Source organism: Heterodontus francisci, chromosome 31, assembly GCF_036365525.1.
Source record: "Heterodontus francisci isolate sHetFra1 chromosome 31, sHetFra1.hap1, whole genome shotgun sequence".
Taxonomy (NCBI): domain Eukaryota; kingdom Metazoa; phylum Chordata; class Chondrichthyes; order Heterodontiformes; family Heterodontidae; genus Heterodontus; species Heterodontus francisci.
In genome coordinates this window covers 28646800-28669756 of record NC_090401.1, presented here as the reverse complement: position 1 = coordinate 28669756, position 22957 = coordinate 28646800, and the positions used below count along the sequence as shown (strand labels likewise).

General features: G+C 44.1%; 1 protein-coding gene across 1 annotated transcript in view; it reads right to left on the bottom strand.

Annotated features, from left to right (window-relative positions):
• csmd2 (CUB and Sushi multiple domains 2) overlaps positions 1–22957 on the bottom strand; it is a 2056060-nt gene that overhangs the window by 185469 nt on the left and 1847634 nt on the right. The window contains exons 44-46 of the mRNA XM_068011193.1: positions 21745–21890; positions 7231–7311; positions 4235–4348 (exon numbers count right to left, since the gene is read on the bottom strand). Of these exons, the coding sequence (XP_067867294.1) occupies positions 4235–4348; positions 7231–7311; positions 21745–21890 (341 nt within the window). The remainder of the gene's footprint in view (positions 1–4234; positions 4349–7230; positions 7312–21744; positions 21891–22957) is intronic.

The following is a 22957-nucleotide window of genomic DNA, read 5'->3' as shown; positions in this document are numbered from 1 at the left end:
TAATCTCCGGACTATTACCTGAGCCACGTGTAAATTGGCATAGGGCAAATAAGATTAGAGAAATTAATGCATGGCTCAAAGACTGATGTGGTAGAAGTGGGTTCCGGTTTGTAAGGCAATGGCACCAATACTGAGGAAAGTGATGGCTGAACCATTGGGACGGTCTACACCTGAACTGTGCTGGGGCCGGTGTTCTAGCGAGCTGCAAAACTGGGGAAGTAGAGAGGGTTTTAAACTGAATAGTGGGGGCAAGGGATCAAATTTGGGAAAATGTGGTAAATCAAGGAGTAGAGACAAGGCAAGAGAGAAAGGTATTAATATGGAAAATGATAAACAGACTATGACAGGAAGGGACAGAGTGTACGAATCTAAGAGTAAATCAACAGATAAGGCTAGATGTTACAAAAATAATAAAAGACCAAACCATAGGCTCTGTATCTGAATGCACTTAACATTCGAAACAAAACAGATGAACTGAAAGCGCAAATAGAAATAAATAAGTACGATCTGATAGTCATTAAAAGACATGGCTGCAGGACAACATGGATATTGATCTGAATATTGATGGGTTCATGGCATTTAGGAAGGACCGAAAGCTAAGAAAAGGTGGAGGAGTAGCTCTGTTAATTAATGATGGTATTAGTGCAAGAGAGAGGGGTGACCTGAGTTCAGGAGACTAGGATTTGAAGCAGTTTGGATAGAGATGAGAAATCATAAAGGCAAGAAGTGACTTGTGGGAGTGGTGTGCAGGTCACCTAACATTAACCACACTGTAGGATGGGGTATAAAGGAAGAAATAATGGCAGCTTGTCAGAAAGGTACAGCAATAATTATGGGGGATTTTAATCTGCATATAGACTGGAACAATCAGATGGGCAGAGGTAGCCTAGATGAGGAGTACATAGAATGTTTTCGGGATAATTTCTTGGAACAATACGTTCTGGAGCCAACCAGAGAGCAAGTTATACTAGATCTGGTATTGTGCAACAAGATAGGATTAATTAATTACCTCATAGTTAAGGCGTCCATAGGTAGTGGCAATCATAATATGATTGAATTTTACATTCAGTTTGAGGGAGTGAAGAGTGGGTCCAAGACCAGTATTTTAAACTTAAATAATGGCAATTATGAGGGCATGATGGCAGAGCTAGCTAAAGTGAACCGGCAAATCAGGTTAAGGGATAGGTCAATAGAGATGCAGTGGCAGACATTTAAGGGGATATTTCAGAATACACAGGATACATTTCAACGAGAAAAAAAAACTCCAAGGGTGGGACCTGCCATCTTTGGTTAACTAAAACAGTAAAAGATAGTTTAAACTTAAAGAAAAAGCCTATAATTGTGCAAAGATGGAAGGCAGGTCAGGATTGGACAGAATATTAAAAACAGCAAAGAATGCCTAAAAGATTGCTAAGGAAAGTAAAATTAGAGTACGAGAGAAAGCTAGCTAGAAATATAAAGACGGATAGTAAGAGTTTCTATAGATATTTAAAGAAGAGCTAACAATGTGGGTGTTGGTCCTATAGAAAGTGAGTGTGGGGAATTAATAATGAATAATAAGGAGTTGGCAAATGAATTAAACAGATATTTTGCATCAGTCTTCACTATTGAAGATACAAGTAACATCCCAGTACTAGCTGTAAGTCAGGAAATGTAAGGGAGGGAGGAACTCAAGAAAATTACAATCACCAGGGAAGTGGTACTGAACAAATTGTTCTGATTTGATTCTGAAAAAAGCGGGCTGACAAGTCCCCGGGTCCTGATGGACTTCATCCTTGGGTATTAAAAGAAGTGGGTAGTGAGATAGTTGATGCGTTAGTTTTAATTTTCCAAAATTCCCTAGAATTGGGGAAGGTTCTGTTAGATTGGAAAATAGTGAATGTAACTCCTTTATTCAAAAAGGTAGGGAGACAGAAAGCAGGAAACTACAGGCCAGTTAGCTTAACATCTGTCTTAAGGAGGTTATAGCAGGGCACTTAGAAAAATTCAAGGTAATCAGGCAGAGTCAACATGATTTTGTGAAAGGGAAAGCATGTTTAAACAATTTATTGGAGTTCTTTAAGGGAGTTACATGTGCTGTGGATAAAGGGAAACCGGTGGATGTATTGCACTTAGATTTCCAGAAGGCATTTGATAAGGTGCCACATCAAAGGTTATTGCATAAAATAAAAGCTCATGGTGTAGGGGGTAACATATTGGCATGGATAGAAGATCTAGCTAACAGGAAGTAGAGAGTAGGCATAAATAGGTCATTTTCTGGTTGGCAAGATGCAACGAGTGGTGTGCCACAGGGATCAGTGCTGCGCCCTCAACTTTTTACAATTGATGTAAATGACTTAGATGAAGGGACCGAAGGTATGGTTGCTAAATTTGCTGATGACACAAAGATTGGTAGGAAAGTAACTTGTGAAGAGGACATAAGGGGGCTACAAAGGGACATAGATAGGTTAAGTGAGTGGGCAAAGTCTTGGCAAATGGAGTATAATGTGGGAAAGTGGGAAATTGTCCACTTTGGCAGGAAGAATAAAAAAGAAGCATATTATCGAAATGGTGAGTGATTGTAGAGCTCTGAGATGCAGAGGGATCTGGGTGTTTTAGCAAATGAATCGCAAAAGGTTAGTATGCAGGTACAGCATGTAATTAGAAAAGCTAATAGAATGTTATCGCTTATCGCGAGGGGAATTGAACACAAAAGTAGGGAGGTTATGCTTCAGCTATACAGGGCATTGGTGAGACCCCATCTGGAGTACTGTGTACAGTACTGGTCTCCTTATTTAAGGAAGGATGTAAATGCGTTGGAGGCAGGACAGAGAAGGTTTACTAGACTAATACCTGGAATGGGCAGGCTGTCTTATGAGGAAAGGTTAGATACACTAGGCTTGTATCTGCTGGAATTTAGAAGAGTAAGAGGCGACTTGATTGAAAGATGTAAGATCCTGAGGGGTCCTGACAGGGTGGATGTGTGAAGGATGTTTCCCCTTGTGGGAGAATCTGGAACAAGGGGTCACTGTTTAAAAATAAGGGGTCAGCCATTTAAGACAGAGATGAGGAGAAATTTTTTCTCTCAGAGGGTCATGAGTCTTTGGAATTCTCTTCCTCAAAAGGGGGTGGAAACAGAGTTTTTAAGTATTTTTAAGGCAGAGGTAGATAGATTCTTGATAAGTGAAAGGGTGGAAGGTTATCGGGGGTAGGTGGAAATGAAGAGTCGTCAGTTCAGCCATGAACTTATTGAATGGCGGAGCAGGCTCGAAGGGCAGAGTGGCCTACTCCTGCTCCTAATTCATATGTTTGTATGTTTCAAAGTGGTGTTTTCAGATGTTACACTGAGCTAACTTCTATAAAGGCAGCAAGCACAAAGCAGTTTTGCAGTTTAAATAGCTGAAAATCAATGTGAGACCTCACAGATAAATAAAGCACCGTATGATATTAGACAGCATGTCTGAAATGCACTTTCAAAGTTCACTTTTCTTCTATGAGGCATAGCTTGCAAATAATCTCAAGTCAAATCCACACATGAAAAATCTGGATATGCAACCAACATGTACATTTCGAAATTGAGGTGCAGGACCAATGTCCACACTTATACAGATCTCTATACACCGTTCACACATTCAGTCCTTTAAATACAGGTCTGTATACACCCCTCATACATTCAGTCCTTTATATACAGATCCGGATGCACCCCTCTTACAGTCAGCAATGGTGTAGTTAGCCCTGATATATACACAGGGCTGGATATGCTCCTCACTGTGAGTAATGCCACTCTTAGCTCATTGTATACTTATCTGGTTATGCTCCTCACAATTAGCAATGGTGCTGTCATTCCTGTTATGCATTGGCATGGATACGTTGCTCACTCCGTCACTAATGGTCGGTCCTGTTACATTGTCTATTTTAACCTGTTCAAGATTTCATACTATTTGATTGGCATTCCAGTTCCTTTCTAATTACAAATTAATGAAACCAATTTAAATCAGTGGATGGAAGAGCCCATGGCGAGCGTGTATGTAAAACGGCAGGGATGCTGTGCAAGAGTCGCAGGTGTGAGCCAGTGGGTTACTCAACTGCAGCTGCTATTACAGGCAAAACAACAAAAAAATCAATAAATTCGAAATAAAATAAACAACAAGCCATCACTTCTAGAGTTACATCAGAGGTAAAATTCAACTGCACCTACAATTCGTTCCTGCTGCAGTTCTCACTGTTATTCCAATAGTAGTTTCTCTATATGTACCTTCACAGGATGGAGGTGGTCCTTCAAACTGGAGATGTGTTCCCAGACGACATGTTAATATTTCATTTCCAATCAGCATAAATCCAGGAATGCACTGGTACTTGATAATGTCACCTTGGTGTATAGAACAGCAGAAGAGCTTATGCAGAGGACATAGACAAAGCAAAGAAAATGGAGAATATCTCACAAATACTTGTCCATTTTTTGTGAATGCCAGCCTAAATCTTTTCAATGGATTCTCATGGACATCATCCTCCCACACTGTCACCTAGATGATGGTGGGGGTTTACGTATCACATGGCTTTCACTGGAACTGTAGGCCATGGGCTTGAAAAGTGATTTCCTCCCAGTCCCTGCTTTGGAGAGTTCTTATCTCAGTTATGCCATCAGAGAGAGAGAGAGAGGTGTTGGATGGAGGGCACAGGCTGGACAGAGAGGCTGGGGCAGGGGTGGGGGTGGCCATGGCCAGATCGGAGAGACCATTGTGAACTGGTCTGGGCATTGCTGGGGAGAACCAGGCAGCCAAAGCCAGGGAGGAACCGGACAGGGGAGACCCAGAGGGAGGGATCCGGACAGGGGCGGCCGGGGGAAAACTGGACGTGGGAGATCCAGACGGAGGATTCGGACAGGGTAGTCCGGAGGCGGAATCTGGACAGGGGCTGGGGGGAACCGGATGGGGGAAAACTGGGGTGAGGAAACCGGACAGGGGGGACCAGGCTGGCGGGGAGGCGGGGGGGGGGGCATTTGGACAGGGGAGGCTGGGATAGAACCAAACACGGGAACCTGAGGGTTGCGGGGGGAGGCGGCGGGGGGGGGAGAGCTGGACATGGGAGACCTGTGGGGGTGGGGGGGAGTCAGACATGAGAGACCTTGGAGACGTGGGGGTGGGTGGTGCCAAAAATGGGAACCTTGGGGGTGGGGGGGGGGGGTGCCGGACATGGGAACCTGGGGGGAGTGGTGGGAACCAGACATGGGAGACCTGATGGGTTGCTGGACAGGAGAGGCCGGGCGGAACCGGACAATGGAGGCTCGTGGGAGCTAGACAGGAGGGAATGGGAGAGGAGGCCTGGACAAAGGCAGCTGGATCTATAGCAGTTCTGGTGAAGACCAGGACCAAATCACCTAGCAGCCATAAGATATGCTGCATACATAATCCAGGTTCACAGTGCTGTGGAGAGATTTCAGAATCAGGGATGAGACAAAGTACATTTTACAATTTCTGTTCACACCTGTGGGAAGCTAATGGGGAGAGACAATGGAACCAAAAGCAATGGGACAGACTCCCAGGCTGGGAGCTTCCTTGCCAGCGCACTGAAACAAGACATACTGGCCTGCCAGTCAGCAGACATAAATCTTGCTTGAGGATCCAGGACTGTGTCATTAAATTTTCCATGTATTTTTGGGCCCTTTATGAAGGGGGCTGATGGGAGCAGTGCCAATGTTTCCAAGGAAGCCTCAACATTTCTCCTCAGAGCAGGCATCCTCCACTTTGTTTTTTGGCCTTGTTTTTCAGGCACTTCTACTGGGATCAAAAGTCTATAGATCTTTAGGGCCAGATTCTCCAAGTAAGCAACTAAATAAAGAGACATTAAATATTTCCTAAAGCTGTCCAGAGTGCTTCCAACCTGGGTCAAGAAAGTTGTTGAAACACTCCTTCGCAACAGACAATTTAGAGTCTATCTTGGACAAGGGAGAAGTGCATGGAGAAGACTGGCCCATGAACTACCACAGGGCTCAGTGCTAGCCCCAACAATGTTCAACATGCATACAAATGATCTGCCAACAACCGTGTCACACAAGTTCATCTATGCTGATGACATATGTTGTGCCACTCAAGCTCCATCCTTTTGCATCATGGACCAGATCCTTAATGAAGACATTACAAAGTTGACGGACTACTACAGCACATGGCCTCTCACACTGAATCACTCTAAAACCATATCCAGTGTATTCCACCTCTACAATAGCAGTGCCAAAAAAAATTGTATATCTACATGAATGGTCAGAGACTAAATCATGATCCCAACCCAACATACTTGGCAGTGACTCTGGATAGGATTTTGTCCTTCCGGGAGCATCTAAAGAAAACAGCAGCAAAGGTCAAAACCAGAAACAACCTATTAACCAAACTTGCTGGATCTACATGGGGCACTGCTGCCACAACACTCCGGACCTCAGCACTTACCCCATCATACTCAGCAGTAGAATACTGTGCACCTGTCTGGCATAGGGCATCTCACACACATCTTGTTGATACTCAATGGAATGCAACCAAGTGCATCATAACTGGAACCCTCCGCTCAACACCTCTCCCCTGGTTCCCTGTCCTCAAAAACATCACTCCCCCACACATCCAACAATTGACCAAAACCCCCAAGCTGGTTGAAACCATCCGTGCTAGACCTCACTTACCACTCCATAATGACATTCAATCCACCTACTGCCCACTTTCCATCTCGGCGCACCATATGGAGCAACCTTCCCAAGCAAAATTTACTAGCAGACATCCTTTGGATCAAAGAATAAGAAACACGGGAAGTCACTAACCAGTTCCTTGTGACAAACCCCATCTATTGAATGGCAAGCTTTGATCTACCATGGCGAGAGTGGTCCTTGCTAAACAGGTTCAGGACAAGCCAGGGCTCCAGGGCAGCCAACTTCCACCGTTGGGGCCTCAGTACAAACCCCCTTATGCATTTGTGGAGAGGCACATTACTGAAGAGAGCCACCCTACAGACTAAGGTACAGCCTAATCACCTTAAACTCAGCAAATGAGGAGGCTATTGCTTGGCTCCGGGGATTTGCATTCTCTAAATAATAAAAATACTTCAATCCTAATTTGATTGCCTGAAGCTACCAAGATATAGTGACGCTCGAGGCTTGAGCCAAACCTTGTTATTTTCACTCTGAGTGACAAATTGAATGTATTGGTAAAAAGGACTCTCTTCAGATCAGTGGACGTGATTAATTACACCAAAAATAGTTAACACAATTACCAATTTCAAACTCTTCATCTTCAGTGAATATTTCAGCATTTGGTACAGAAGCAGGAGGACGACATTTCCTTAGCTGATAGGCTGTGAAACAATAAGAATGAAAGTGTTTAATGTTACAGCTGCAATTACTGCATCTCATCTACCCTTAAATTATAAGGTGTGCATAAGGCACGAAAAGGGCATCCAGAGGAAATAGACAAATTTTCTGGGTATTTTATAATTACTTGAGAGCTATGAAGAGGCAGCCTTGCTACGTAACCAGTTTCACCCTAAATATTGGATACAACAAATGACAACAAAAATATAGTCTAAACGATTCCAGCTCAACATGCTCCCCTTTTCTTCTCCCATATAATCTACTTGTTCTTTCACTCAATTTACCTCTGTCACTATCAGCTGGATCTTTTGCTGTTGCAGTGAGAGAAATGTTCCTGGGAAGTAGTGTTTTCCCAGTTCCTGGGGAGTAGTGCCTTCCCAGTCTCTCCTAAAATGTCAAATCAACCTTTACCCCACAGTGAGAATAAGGTGTAGGGGAGTCTGGGAGAGCTGTAAATGATCCCTGGCTTGGACTATGGTGGCACTAACAACCATTTACAAAGACAGATCAGTTGGCAAAGAGACAAGAGGGAGCCAGATTGGTGAAAAGAACAGGCAAGCACGCAAGCTAGGGAGAGGTGGGACAGGTATAAAAGAAATACAGGAAAAAGTGTGATCTCTGGTAAAAGACAGAGCAATATATGCATACTTCATGAGCTCTTCAAACAGAGCAACAAACAGGATACCTATGAGCAACAAAGGAGGGCAATATGACCCACTTTCTACAGAGTGTCTCACCAACAGGATCCATTTTGTTTTTCTTGTAAGCAACCCTTTCCCCCTAAATAACAACAACCATTTAGATAGCACCTTGTGTCCAAACCCGCTACACAAAAGTATAATCAAACAATGACGGATACCAGGCTAGAGGAGATATTAGGGCAGGTGACTTAAAGTTTGCTCAAAGAGGTAGTGTCTTAATGGAGGAGAAACAGGTGGAGAGACAAAGAGGTTTAGGGAGGGAATTCCAGACCATCGTTAATGGAGAAAGAATAATCAGATGGGATGTACAACAGTCTACCGATTCACTTCGCTCATTCTGTGCCACTACTGAAGTCAAATTTGAGTTCCAAAAAGTTTCAAGAAAAAGGCTTTGACTTTTCTTTCAGTTCATCTGAAATTTTAACCTTAAAGTTTAACAGAGGCAGAGGGTTTTTGTTGTAGCACATAACTTCAAACCTGAGGCAGCTAGCTTTCTATCCAACCCAACCCTGAAGTGCAATTTCCTGCCTGACTCCAATTAATCAGCTCCATGTTAGGAATACTAAAATTGATGAGTAATTAGAATATCCAGTTGTGGGGATTCGTATCAGAGATGGACAAATGGCTGCAAATGAGGCCACTGCAGGGGTAAAGAGCAATGTTACGACCAGGTGAGAAAGCTGTATAGGGGTCCCTTTCAGCCTTCAGGGTTTTATTTCTTTCAAACACACAGTGTTTTGGGCTCCCCCTTTGGTGAATGCTTGTTCACCGCTTTCCAATTAAGGCAAAGAAATTAGCACAAACAGGCTTTCTTCGGTTTAAAGAAGAAAAGTGAAATTTATTAAAACTTAAACTTAAACTCTAATTTGGTTAATGCCTATGGATACACACCCCACACTAGCATGAATACGCGATACGCACATGCAAATAGAGAAAGAAAACAGCAGAAGAAAAATAAAGTGGAGAGGTTTGAGGCAATATCTGAAGAATTTCTTGTTACTGTGCTTCGAGCTCACTGTAGCGTCCTTGCTTGTAGGCAATTCTTGCTTTTCATTGGAGCCCAGTATTCTTCTTAAACCTTATTCACTGTCAGAGACTTCTCTCTCTTGGGGTTCATGTGTCTTCAATGAATTCCAGAGTTGGTGAGAAAGAGATGAGAGCAGACAGGAGAGAAATGTTCTCAATCCAGGAGCTTTCTGCCAGTTCAAAACTCAGTGGCAAGTTCAAATTCCTGCAACAGCCAGTTAGTCATGTGATGAAACTGGTCTGACAATGTCTTCTGTGTGTATTAGGCCATTTTAGCAGTTAACCTGGAATGCAAGCTCCTCCACCCTCAATGTCTGGTAATCAAAAGTCCATTGTGGATTAAATTGGAGCAGGGGGGGTAACCCCTTTGTCCTTTCCAAGTACTGTCTGTTAATATGCAAAAAAATGTCTCTCCAGCCAAGGATCCTTGGTGTTTTTTTTAACCATTTCTTTCTTCACTTTCTTACAGATTAAAATTAATATTTTATTAAAAATTAATATTCCTCAGTCTTGGCAGGTGGGGGCCTGCATGACACCAAAATGCAATTTAAAATGAGGAAACCTTTTTTGGTAAGATTATGATGGGATGAACTGTGGAGGTAACCCCATCACATAAGTTTTAGGCGCAGTAAGAAAGTTGGCAAGTCACTCAGCGAAGTTGCTAAGGAAAGCCTGGCTCCTTCTTCCTTTGAAATAAAAACAGAAAGTGTTGGAAATACTCAGCAGGTCTGGCAACATCTGTGGAGAGAGAAGCAGAATTAACGTTTCAGGTCAATGACCTTTCATCAGAACTGGCAACAGTTAGAAATGTAATAGGTTTTAAGCAAATAAAGCAGGGGTGGGTGAAAAAGAGAACAAAAGGGAAGGTATTGATAGGGCAGAGGGCCAGTGAGATTAACTGACAAGGAGGTCATGGGGCAAAGGGAAAGAGAGTGGGCTAATCTTTCACCACACCATTAGCACACTCTCTTTGCCTTTGCCCATGACCTCCTTGTCAGTTAATCCCTCTGGCCCTCTGTCCTAACAACACCTTCCCTTTTGTTCTCTTGCCCCCACCCCTGCTTTATTTGCTTAAAACCTATTACATTTCTAACTTCTCTCTCCACAGATGTTGCCAGACCTGCTGAGTATTTCCAGCACTTTCTGATTTTATTTCAGATTTCCAGCATCTGCAGTATTTTGCTTTTATCCTTCCTCCTTTGACCATTTCACGAGTGCAGCCAACTTCCCTGGCTGCAACCTGAACTCGAGTTTATGGTGCTTGGTGGAGTATAATCATTTGGGTGACCATTTAAATTTTATTGAAATGGTATAATTTCTTCCCTTCTATGTTATAATTATGTTTACGTTCCCGGTAACTGAGGTTAAGGTACCACGATGTAATCTTTATGCTGGTTTATACATTGGTGCTTGAAAATCAGTGGATAATCTGGAGTCTCTTCAATGTGTCTGAATGTGATTTCACCAAAACCAACACAATTCTAACTTGCTATGACCAACTTAATTCTCAGAGGAGCAGCCAATTATATGAGTAAAGGTGTTGGGAGAAAGCCAGAAGCATACCAAAGATGAGAACTCATTTAAATTATTTGGCATGAAGCAACAGTGCTTTTAGAATCTCAAATATATGCATTTTTTCTGTAATGTAACATGGAACCATAGCAGAAATTCCAGTAGCTTATTATAAGAGATTTATATGAACACTCTGGCAAGGTTTCACTGTACCATCTGAAATGCATATTTATTTTGAAGTCTTGCTGATTCCTTGTGCTTGTCGAATAAAAGAATGTGTGTATCTGGGAATAATCCTGTAGTCTTTGGACCCAAAGCCAGCATCAAGCATTCTTTGACCAGGCAAAGAACTAGTTAAAATATTCATTCTCCGATACTTGATACAATATCTAATTATATATCTGAAGCAAGCCTTGGAAAGCACCCCTTACTGTACCAGTGTGACATCTGCATTTCCCACACCAGCGATACTAATGGCCCGTCTGAATGAGACTGCCAATTTAGTGCCTGTTAGTGGCTAATTATCAGCAGTTTTGAGCTGATGATTCACATCCACAAGGAACTGAGTTCACGCTGCCTGAACTCATTTCACTTCGGAAAGTTCCAGTTATCAGAGAGAGGGGGCTTTCATTCCGTCAGTCTGGTTCAATTCCAAATTCAATTCCAATGATGAAAGAATCATATTCAAACCAAGTGTGACATCCAGTTATCTCCAATGTAGCACCTTCACCTTTAGTAACTAAGCAAAAAGCCCAACCAAATGGATATGTTAGTCGATTCATTTTATGCATTCTCTTACAACTGAAGTATGACTTCAACTTTACTTTTTTTCACTCCGAATTATCATTTCAGATTGAGCAAAATTCACTTAGTATGGTCATTAAACTGACATCAGGGAAAAGGAACACTGTTGTAAGTGGGTGTCAAAAAATGGAGACGAACGAAGCTCATTACTGGAGTTGAGCTGTGACCCAAGTTCTTAGTTGGGAGAATTATAGCAGCTATCCCATCATAATTAAGCGCTTGTCTACCACTTATAATGAGTTGTATACTTGCCATTCAATGGCTAATTTCTATGCTGCATAGGTGAGCTTGAGACATGGCATATAAAGTAAAAAAATGAATTCATTATGATAGCATGATGTGGAGTGTATTACAGTCACATTATTGCTCTCAATGTTCAAAGCAGCTTTCAAAATTCTAGCTTTTCTCCCAGTGGAAATGCTGAATTAAATTAGCATTCATACTTCAAACGATATGCTGCTCAGGCAAAGCTACACTTTTAACGTATTTGACATATCCAACACAATTATATTTTAGCAGACACCAGGGACATTGTAGGAAGAAAAAGGTTTGGAGCTGAGGCTCAGCCTTGCAGTCCTCAGACCCAGAAACTGGAAGAATAGAAGATTGTCGTTGCAGTTGCACACAAGGGACTGAATTTAGTGTGTCTGTTTGGAACAGGAATGGAGACATGGAGGACCAGAGCATCGCGTCGGACGCGTCGGACAGAAATACGACATTGTGACGCTGGTTCCAGATTTAGTCAGTGGTGGGAAAGCACCAAGGTGGCATCGCTGCCCCACTGCGACGGGAATGTAATTTAAATTGTAGAACAGTTACTTTTAATGCATTAGCATGTAATTGATCGCGATTCAATGGGGGGCCTGGAATTAAGTGGATGACAAATGGCCCTCATGTGCCTTCGGATTCCGAGCCAAAGGCAAGGCCTCATGATGAGTAGGCAGCCATGACCAGCACCGCAAAGGGGAAGAGGGGGAGCGGAGGCCATTGTCGGCCTACAGTGCTGCGTGCTCTGCATGGGTGGGCTGGGTCTTGGGTGAGTGTATCGGGTGAGCTGGATCTCAGGTGGTCTGTGGGACAGGAACGGGGGAGTGGGGGGCTTGATTTTGGGTGGCTGTATCAGGTGGTCAAACTGTTTCGTGAGAGGATCGGCTATCAGCAAGGATGGGCACTGAGGGCCATCAGGGAGTCTGCTGGGAGAAGTAGCAAAGAACCAGCTTCCAGGGCAGGGTCATCTCTGCATCGATAGGAGGCCTAATGATCACTTGGCATGGGTCTTATACACCCTGTCTTTTTGGACCCCCATGGCATGATGTAACACCTCTGACGAAGGAACAGCCAAGAGGCAGCTGCACCTGCCCATGAAGCTCCACGACGCAAGCAGCAGCAGCTGGCCATGCCAAGAAGGGCCCACCTGCACCAGAGTGTGTACCGGACTCGCATCAGCTACCTCCAAATGTCTGAGCGGCATTGTCACTGAAGACTACAACTCTCCAGGCATGCCATCATCGACTAATGTGCCCTCAAGCAGGATGAGTTGGGACCTGCAGAATTTGGTAGTTACCCTATGCCTGTGGCCTTGAAGATCACCCCAGCAATTAACTTTTATGCATCTGGATCATTCAAAGTATTCACAGGGCACATGTGTGGCGTTTCCCAGGCAGCAGCTCACCACTGCATCAAGGAGGCGACCAATGCCCTGTATAAGAGGCCATGACTATGTGCGCTACTGGACTGACCCTGACATCAATATTCAACTGGGAGATGAGCAGGCAGCACCGGATGTTGAAGCCCTTGCACCGCAGGCCAGGCTTATTGAGCAATGGGCTAAGGAGGCAAGAGACAATCTCATACTTACCCGCTTCCAGTCACCATGATGGCCTCTCGGAGTAAAAACAATAAAGACTCACCTCAATGCAAGCAGTCTATCACCTCCTTTCTATTTGTCTTCTGTGCTTAGTGCCCAGCTGAACCACCTACTATGGCCCATGGGAGACCCTATTCAAATGAGGGCTGTGCCTACACTGGCATTCACTAAAGAGGGAGGGTGAAGTCAGCAGCTCACAATTAATGCATGACAGAATAATCACTTTTCCACAATGAAGGTTAATTTACAAAAACAAAAGAACCTTTTATGAGTAAACAAATGTCAAATGTCAAACACCTGAGAAACACCAAGTGTCTCTCGGTGCTTTCTTTATACTTTTATGAGTGCTTTTACCAGGTGTGACCCCACCGCTAGCAGCTAGGCTGGAGGCAGGCTGCTGATCATGCTGCCGCTTGGCTTATAATGACTTCAGCGGCCGGTCTAGCTGCTTGAGGCCTGGTGGGCCCTGGCTGCCTGAGGGTTTCCTGCACTGGTGCAGGACTCTCCACAGGCATCGCGGCTACTGGAGCTGGGCTCACTGGCAGAGGGGCTGAGGAGTCGCTGTCCATACTCAGAGCACCCTGAGGGGACCTTCCAGCTGTGAAGGTCAGCCTCTCCTCCTCCCTTTCAATGTTCACTTGAACCTCCCTGGAGAAGACTCCAGGAGCCTTATTCTTCTCTCACTTTGCCACTGCTGCATTGAGCTCATGTAGAAGGCAATGATGTGCAGGTCTGTACACATTAGTGGGATCTGGCACTGCATCAGGGTCACCAACCTCTCAATGGAAGAAGTCATGCAGTCACATACCCAAGACATGGTAGCACTCATAGCATGGATGATCTCCATCATTGCCTCTGGCATCTCCGCAATCTTTTGCCTTACCCCTCTCTGCAACTCCAGAGACTCTGAAACCAGAGGCTCGTCATCACCCTGAGCTCAGCATGAACCTGGCCACCCACAGTCCTTTGACTATCAGAGGCCTTGGTTGTCTCAGCTTCAGCCAGCTGCTCGGGCACGTGTGAGGTGTTCTCACCAGTTTGTGACCTTGATTCTACAGCCAAGAGGATTCCCAGGGACGTGAAAGTATTTGTGCTGGTGGAAGTGCAGGAGAGACATGTGACAGTGCATCCTCTGACTGCAGATCCTCCTCAGAGGTGGAATTATGTCCCCCTTTTGCTTGAGTCTCCTGTGGATGCCGACCAGCATAAGAGACCACAAATATATGTGGGTTAGGCTGTGCAGATCTCTTCATGCCAACCATGTATGATGCGAGTCTCCAGAAATGAACTGTACATCGAAGGAAGGCAATGCTCACTCCCCTGCGCGGAGACTCCAGTCTCTCCATCAGCTATTGAGCAGCCATCCTGGATCCCCGCTAATTCAAATGCCGCCACCTCAGCTGTCAAGAGAGGCCGAAGATCCGGGATGCCTCTGCCAATTTGGGCTGTCTCCCACCTGTTATACTCCCTCTTGTCCTGCAAGTGAAAAGAAGGACTTAGTCATATTTCGCAGAGAGTTCGACGTGACAGTTCTGCTAGTGTCAGCCCATCGCCCCCTGCTGTGGTATCCTATATTGTCCATGCTCCCGTCCGCTCTCAGGGGAGTTAATAGGGGTGAGCTGTTAAAGAAGCTGGCCTGTGGCCGAGATGCAGCTAAGCATCTGTCAGGATGAGGTGATGCCTAACCCCCTCTCCCATCACCGTTGTTATGTGACCTTCCCATGCCTTTCTTCCTCTTGCATAGCCACTAGTAATCACTAAAAAAGAGAAGTGTGGGCACTCAACTTGGCAGAATGAAGGAGGTTGTTGACCCTCTTGCAGAATTGTACCCAAGGCCAGGTGATGACCCCACAGCTGCTGACCTCCTCAGCCATCTCCATCCAGGCTTGTTTGGTCAGGTGGGAGGACTTCTTCCACCGCTGGGGAAGAGGACCTCTCACCTTTCCTTTGCAACTTGGAGCAGAATCTTGAGAGAGGCATTGCTAAACCATTGGGTCACCTTGTGTCTTGCCACTGCCATCCTGCGGCGTCCATCTCTGGGGTGCGGTGGGAAGGTCCAGGAGTCGCAACTACAACGTCTTCACTAGAGATCACTGCAAATGAGTCCAAGGTAGCATTGCAAGCAGGGCTGGTAAGGTTTTAAATATGGCGCCAGCACACGCTCCATAGTCATCTGACATCGTATTCGGAGTCTTGTATCCTGCCCCCGCTGCAGGATTGGCAGGGCCGCACGCCTCCGTTATTATGATTGGCTGCCTGTCGCATGATCGCGGTGGGCCGGCCGGTGACTAGCGGGAATGCTGCACATTTCCAGGTCCCCGCCGATTGGACTCATGATGGGCTCACTAAATTCAGCCCAAAGGTGACCAAAATGTATATTTCACTTTAAAAATTGCAAAGACAATTGTAACTTATGAATTAAATGGATGAACAGGAGGACAGGAAAAACATAAATGATAGATCTCTGAGGCGATGAACTGGGTTGAGTGCACTCAATACTGGAATGGATTGTGCAAAAATAAATGTGGACTTGATGGGCTACATGGTCATTTAAGGATCCATAGTTTATTTTTTTATTTTACTGTCTGGATAAATCTGTTTAGTGATCCATAATGTGATGTGCAACAATGTGGGGAGTTGGGAGCGAGCCAGGAGATGGACTCTTCTTGCAGGGCCCTCAAAACCTGGCAACAGCCTTGCATGATGTAACACTTTCCAAATGAAACATGGCAGCGATAGTATGAGGGGAAACGAACATTTTTATAGTAACGCTGTATTAATTTATATCTCATATTGACAGAACATGACATTCAGATTTTGTTTTTATTCACCAATGAGACAACTGTTTTAAAATTCCCTTGACTTTGTTGAGGGAAGTGACAACCCAAATGGACTGTGAAAGACAAATCATACATTGCACCTAGACTGCAAGAAGGCATAGGATGAGGCATCAGCTGTGGTGCAGTTGGTAGTACTCTTGCCTTGGAGTGGGGTCCTGGACATGAGCATAAAAATCAAGGCCGGCACTCTCATGCAGTATGGAGGATGAGACATTAAATTGAGGCCCTGCCTGCTCTCTCAGGTGGATGTAAAAGATCCCATAGCTATTTCCAAGAAGAACAGGGGAGCTATGCTGAGTGTCCTGGTCAATATTTATCCTTCAACCAACATCACAAAAAACAGATTATCTGGTCATTATCACATTGCTGTTCGTGGGAGCTTGCTGTGTGCAAACTGGCTGCTGGGTTTCCCACATTATAACAGTGACTACACTTCAAAAGTACTTCATTGTTTTCAAGTGCTTTGGGATGTCCTGTGGTTGTGAAAGGTGCTATATAAATGCAAGTCTTTTTTTAAAAGGTTTCATGTGAAACTACAAGCTGTGGGGAGTATGTGAAATTGACAGGAATTTGCTAGGAAGGGTACATAATAATAGGTACTTGTTAGAGGAGTTACTAGAGAGTTTTAGGAATGTACTGAGTTAGAATACTCAGATTGGTGTTGAGAATATTAATTTTGCTAATTTACATCAATGAATTAGATTGAAAGGCCCAAAGTAAATTGGTCAAATATACAGATGGCACAAACCTAGGAACAGTGGATTTAGTGGAGGCACCTTGCAAATTATAGAATGAATTGAACAATATATGTAAGCGGGCAGAACAATAACAGATAAATTAATGTAAAGTACTGCAAACAGGAATGAAAAATGGACAACACATGTACAGCATGAATGTTGTTGCAATAGTTAAGGACGAAGTTGAAAAGACCCAAGAATTGAGTAGATGTCATGCTTAACATGTCCTACCAATTCAAAGCACCAATGAATATAGAATTGCATAGCCAAAACAATAGAAGCAAGTCAGCAGAAGTCATGTTCACAACACATAACATTCTGGTCAGCCCACACCTTGAGTGCTATATCCATTTTTGGCCACCAAGACAGAAGCAAGGCATTCAAGCTATGGAGGCCGTGCACATAACAGCCAACAGCCTTGACGGTTTAAATTATGAAGAAGGAAGACATTGGGCTCTTTGACCTCAAAAGGAATCATCAGAGAGGTAGACTGAAGGCAGGATTTTCCTGCCGCTTCTGAACCCCACTGTCAGGTTCAAATGGGGGTCAGCAGTCCGCACTGTGTGGGAAAGAGTCACTCACTTGTGATTTTCCCCAAATTGGCCAGTTAACATCGAGTGCTGGCCTACCTCGGTCTGCCACCGGAAGGCCAGGTCCAGGCAGCTAAACTGTCTCGCAACACCTGCGGGGATCTGGAGGCTGACTCGAAAATCCTAGTTGGCCTCCTTCAATAGGCCTCAGTAGGCCTTTAATTACTTCAATTAGCTATCCGCTACTTGTGGGTGGTTAGCCCTGCTGCACTCCCCCATTCCCCCAACCCGCCTTGAGGAAAATGGCCCAGGAGTGGAGTGGAACGGGGGAACTGGAACGCCGGCCGGTAGCACTATTTTTAGCGCTCATCCATCTCCATTCCCAGCCCTGGTGAGGGATAAAAAATCCTGCTCTAAGAGTTATATAATTGTAAAGGGAATGGAAAACGCAAATCCAGAAAATTACATCAAACTAAATTACAAGTGCACAAGGGGTCAGAGATTCAAATTAGTTAAAGATAATTCTAGGAATGATTTCAGGAAGTTATTCTTCACATAGAGTAATCAATACATGGAATGGACTCCGGGACAGAGCACTGGAGATGAAAATGCTGAAATAATTTTTTTTTTAAAAACTGGATGTTGCACTGGGGGAACATTAAGGTCATTTTGTGTGGAGAAACTGAGATGGGTCAAATTAACTTCCGCATCCATAATTATCTTATGATGTTGAGAATTTGTGAGCAGCCCATTTCAACATCCAAGCCGACAAAGGATTAAATCAAAGACTGTGATATAAAAACAGAAAGAGAACTGAGTTGTCTTAACATAAGGGGCAGCATTGTGAGGACATGTGGGACATATTTAGTTGATGGATATTGTTTAGATAGCCCAGAGCTAGAATACATGGAAGGGAAAGTGAACAGGAGCATCACGCAGGACCCCAGATAATTCTGGTATATTTCCCAGTGGTTAGCATTGCAACAGCTGACAATCCCCTTAGTTGGGAAAAGTGCATAATGCTGGAGTGGAAGCAGATAAAAATTTTACGGATAAAAATAAAATGGAAGCAATAAAGAACCCAGTGAGAAATATTAATCTACTCTCTTTGCCAGTTACCTGCCAAACCCTCTGCCATTTGCCCTGGAAACTCTACCTCCCAGCTACGCTTCCATGTTTCCTTCGCCTCAGAAATGTCAGCCCCACAATCACTACCTCAGCTTTGCTGCCTCTGAAATCTTCATTCATACCTTTGTCACCTCCAGACATAACTATTTCAACCGTCTTCAATGATCTATGGGAATAGATAGGGTAGACAGTCAGAAACTTTTTCCCCGGGTGGAGCAAAGCGTTACAAGGGGTCATAAATTTAAGGTGAAGGGTGGGAGATATAAGGGGGATGTCAGGGGAAGGTTCTTTACCCAGAGAGTGGTCGGGGCATGGAATGCCTTGCCTGGGGAAGTTGTTGAGTCAGAAACTGTAGGGACTTTCAAACGGCTTTTAGATAGGTATATGGATAAAGGAGAATGATGGGGTATAGATTAAATTGTCCTTGACAGAGGACAAAGGATCGGCACAACATCGTGGGCCGAAGGGCCTGTTCTGTGCTGTATTTTCTATGTTCTATGTTCTATGTTCTATGATCTCCTGCGCTCAACTCTTCATAAACTCCAACTCATGCAGAATGCTGTCAACTGTTGTGTGATGTTGTATTTTGTAGCATAGCTGGGGCATTCTGGAGAAAGTCTCAGACTCAGGATAAGGTCAACTAAGAACTCATTATTTACAGATTACTATATACAGTCTCATCAAGTCTCCTAAACTAGCGTCCTTCATGCTGCTATATCTCTTCTTCTCCCAAGCCTGTTCTGATTCGACTGTTATATCATCACTCTTAGAGTGGGAGGGGTTGCTCTCACTGTCTTCAGCAATAAACCTTTCCATCCTTATACTGCATCAACCACATCTTATCTTGCTCTAGGTTCCACAGATAATTGCCAGCTTCTGTTTCAAATTTGTCATCCTCATCTTTGGACTTGCCCCTACCTCTCATGTTTTTCAACCCAGTGTGCTTGATGCTTTCCACTCTTCTAACTCTGATCCTCTTTGCATCTTCTTGTCTTGCCCATCCAGTGGAGACTTCAGGTACCTTATCCTCACATTCTGAAACCCTACACCTTGACACATCACATACCATTATCAAGTGTTTTCTTAAAACCTTCCTCTTTCATAGCATTTCTGGCTGCATTCCTTAACGCTCCTTCCTAATCCTGCTCAGTGCCAAGCTGAAATTGTAAAGGATCTTTGCATCAATTTGCTATGGTAAAGCTGCTAGATAAATGTAAATTCCTACATTACAACAGTGAGTATACTTCAAAAGTACTTCAATGGATATAAAACGATTTGACACGTCTTGAGGTTGTGAAAAGCAATATATAAATACACGTCTGTCCTCCTTTTCTTTGAAGTAGCTATTGCTGAGGTTTCCAAATTAAATGAATTTGGATAGTTTCAATCCTTTTTCCAGTAGCGACGAGCAAAACTGGCCATAATTCTATGCTAATCAAGCATCTCGGACATGAGATACAAGTGGAGTGATAAATGGAAATGTCACATTGATTCTATAAAATCTAGCCCATTGAATCAGAGAAAGTTTACGGCACAGAAAGAGGCCACTTGGCCCATCGTGTTTATGGGTCCCCCCAAGGCGAGGTCAGAGGCGGGGGGCCCATAGAATCGTGATGGGTGGCAGGGGCGAAGGGCTCGTCGCTGCCCTGTCGACAAGCAATTTTGCCGTGGACAGGATAGGTTGATGATGGCCTTCACACCATCATCATTGATGAGGCCCTTAAGTGGCCTATTAACGGTCACGTAAGGGCCACTTCCCACCGCCACTGGGATCGAAACAGTAGCAGGGGGTGCCTCCGCAAATGAGATGCCCTCCCTGTGGGTTTGGGGAGGTCCCTCCTTCGTGGGCAATGTGTGATCCATGGAGGAACCGGCCAGCAAAACTAATAACTCCGTGTATATCCTTCCCCCTCGACTTCACGCCCACACTCCCACCCCACCTTGCTGGGGCCTTCTGGACTGACCCTGGCGACCTCACCTCACTTACCTGAGGTCTGGGGTACCAGCACTGGGCCTGGGTCCAAGGCCTTTGCAATACCAGCAGCAGCCACTGCTCCTGGTGCTGCTGCTGATACTGCTGAGCTGCTGGCCCTGTGTTTGGCTGGCAGCTCTTAGAGGCGGGATCCCCATCTTCAAAGAGACAGAGATCCCAGCGTCAGGCATTTAGGCTTCTAAACACCGGAGGATTGCTTCGGGGGGCATGGAAAGGCCGAGACAGGGCTACCCCTGGCACCAGGAGCCCCGCTTCCTCCAAAAAATCCAGGCCAATGTGTGTGTGCTGAGATGCGAGGGCAGTGGGGCTTAAGGCCAGACTCATCGTTCAGCTGATAAGAATGAAATTTGGATGAGAAGTTAAAAAGAAATCACTTTAGTTACAACATTTTTCTTTTCTCCTCCAAAAGATTTTGCATTTCTCCAAGGTAACACAACTAGGAAAAGCCTTTGACTAAGTCTAGCTGTAATGTATTGCTGATTGAAGAGTCAATATCTTTCAGCTGTTACCAGGCTAGTAACAGATTACATAGCTGTACTTACAGTTTCAGTTTGACGCTTCCTCCCAACAGAAAGTGTGTTTATTTACACCAAAGCTGCACCAAAATTTTAAAATAATAGCTTAAAGAGGCATTTGACTATCTTGGATGCTCAGCCATCGGCTATCTTGCCCACGTCTTTTCCAGTATTGGTCTTTAATCCAGAGTTCACACAATGTATGAGCTCAGCCTTATGATGTGGTCTAGATAATCAAAGACTTGAATTGCATTATACTGCTACCTGAGACTGTACCTCAGCACAGCATTACAGTAACAGTTCTCCCATACTGTTATCAGTGGAATATTGTGATTCTGGTGTTACAGGTGCAAAACATTTGACAACATCTGGAATTAAAACCATTTTTCTCAAATAGGATTTTAAAGCAGAAATCTTTTATGGGACACCTTCAATAATATTTTTAACACGTTTCATCATAATTATGGAAGAGTTATTCACCAAACAGTACTCTTTCATCGTTTATATATTGAGTACTGGGGTTTCTTTACTCTTGTAATAAACTGGGACTCTCACAGTTGCTTTCTGTACCTGTCGTCCCATCATGACTCAGACAGAAACAAAGAGAGAAAGTGAAAAACATAAGGGAAATTTGAAAGAAAGAAGATGCACTGTGCAAGTGGAGCTGAGAGCTTAGGAGGATAAAAGTCTCCAATCATTACCACATAACATAACTTGAATCTGTGATATTGAGAACAAAACAGAAAAAATATATGCACACTGACCATAAAAGTTTAAAACAAATAGACCTCCATTTGCCGTATCACTGTGGAACTTGCAAAGAATCTGATTTGAAGAACTGTATGTGGATTCTTTAATCGAGCTTCCACTGAACACCCCCAGCTGGGGTGCACTTTGTTGAGCTCCATCCCTGAAAGAAAATAATTAGAGATCAAATGAATTGTCTGAGGAAATGGGGCACACAAAAGTGAATAAAGCAAAGGCAAGGTAACATTTCTTCTGTCAAGTTTTATCAAATGATCAACATGAGTACAAGATAAGTTTTCCTCGTTTGATCCAACACCAACTGACTGATTAGGATAAATTTCACTTCCATAATTGTTTTCAGGCACAGGAAATGGCCTTAAGAATCAAATACACCTATCCTCTTTTTGATAAATCAAGTTTACCTTCCTCCTTCTAACAATATCCCTGAATTCTTCTCTTCCAGAATTGCATTTAATTGCCACTTGAACCTATTTATGTGCCCACTTCACCACTCAGCCCTCATGAGACTCTCCACAACAACAACTTGTATTTAGCTAGCATCTTTAACGTAGTAAAATGTTTTAATGCACTTCACAGGAGTATTATCAAACAAAATTTGACACCCAGTTACACAAGGCAGTAAAAGGGCAGAAGACCAAAAGCTTGGTCAAACAGAAAGGTTTTACAGAGTGTCTTTGGGAGGAAAGAGAGGTACAGAGGCAGAGAGGGTTAGGGAAGGAATTCCAGAGCTTAGGGCCTTGGCAGTTGAAGGCAGGGCCACCGCTGAGAAAGAAAAGTGAGAAGACATTTACCTCAGCCTGCTTCCACATATATTTTGTAGCAGTTGATGTTGTCTACATGGACTTCAGTAAGGCTTTTGATAAGAGCCAGCATGGGAGATTGGTCAAGAAGGGATGGGATCCAGGGCAATTTGGCAAATTGGATCCAAAATTGGCTCAGTGGCAGGAGGCAGAGGGTGATGGTCGAGGGTTGTTTTTGCGAGTGGAAGCCTGTGACCAGTGGTGTATCACAGGGATCGGTGCTGGGATCCTTGCTGTTTGTAGTGTACATTAATGATTTAGACGTGAATATAGGAGGGATGATCAGTAAGTTCGCAGATGACACGAAAATTAGTGGTGTCCTAAATAGTGAGGAGGAAAGCCTTAGATTACAGGACGATATAGATGGGCGGAACAGTGGAAAATAGAATTTAATCCTGAGAAGTGTTAT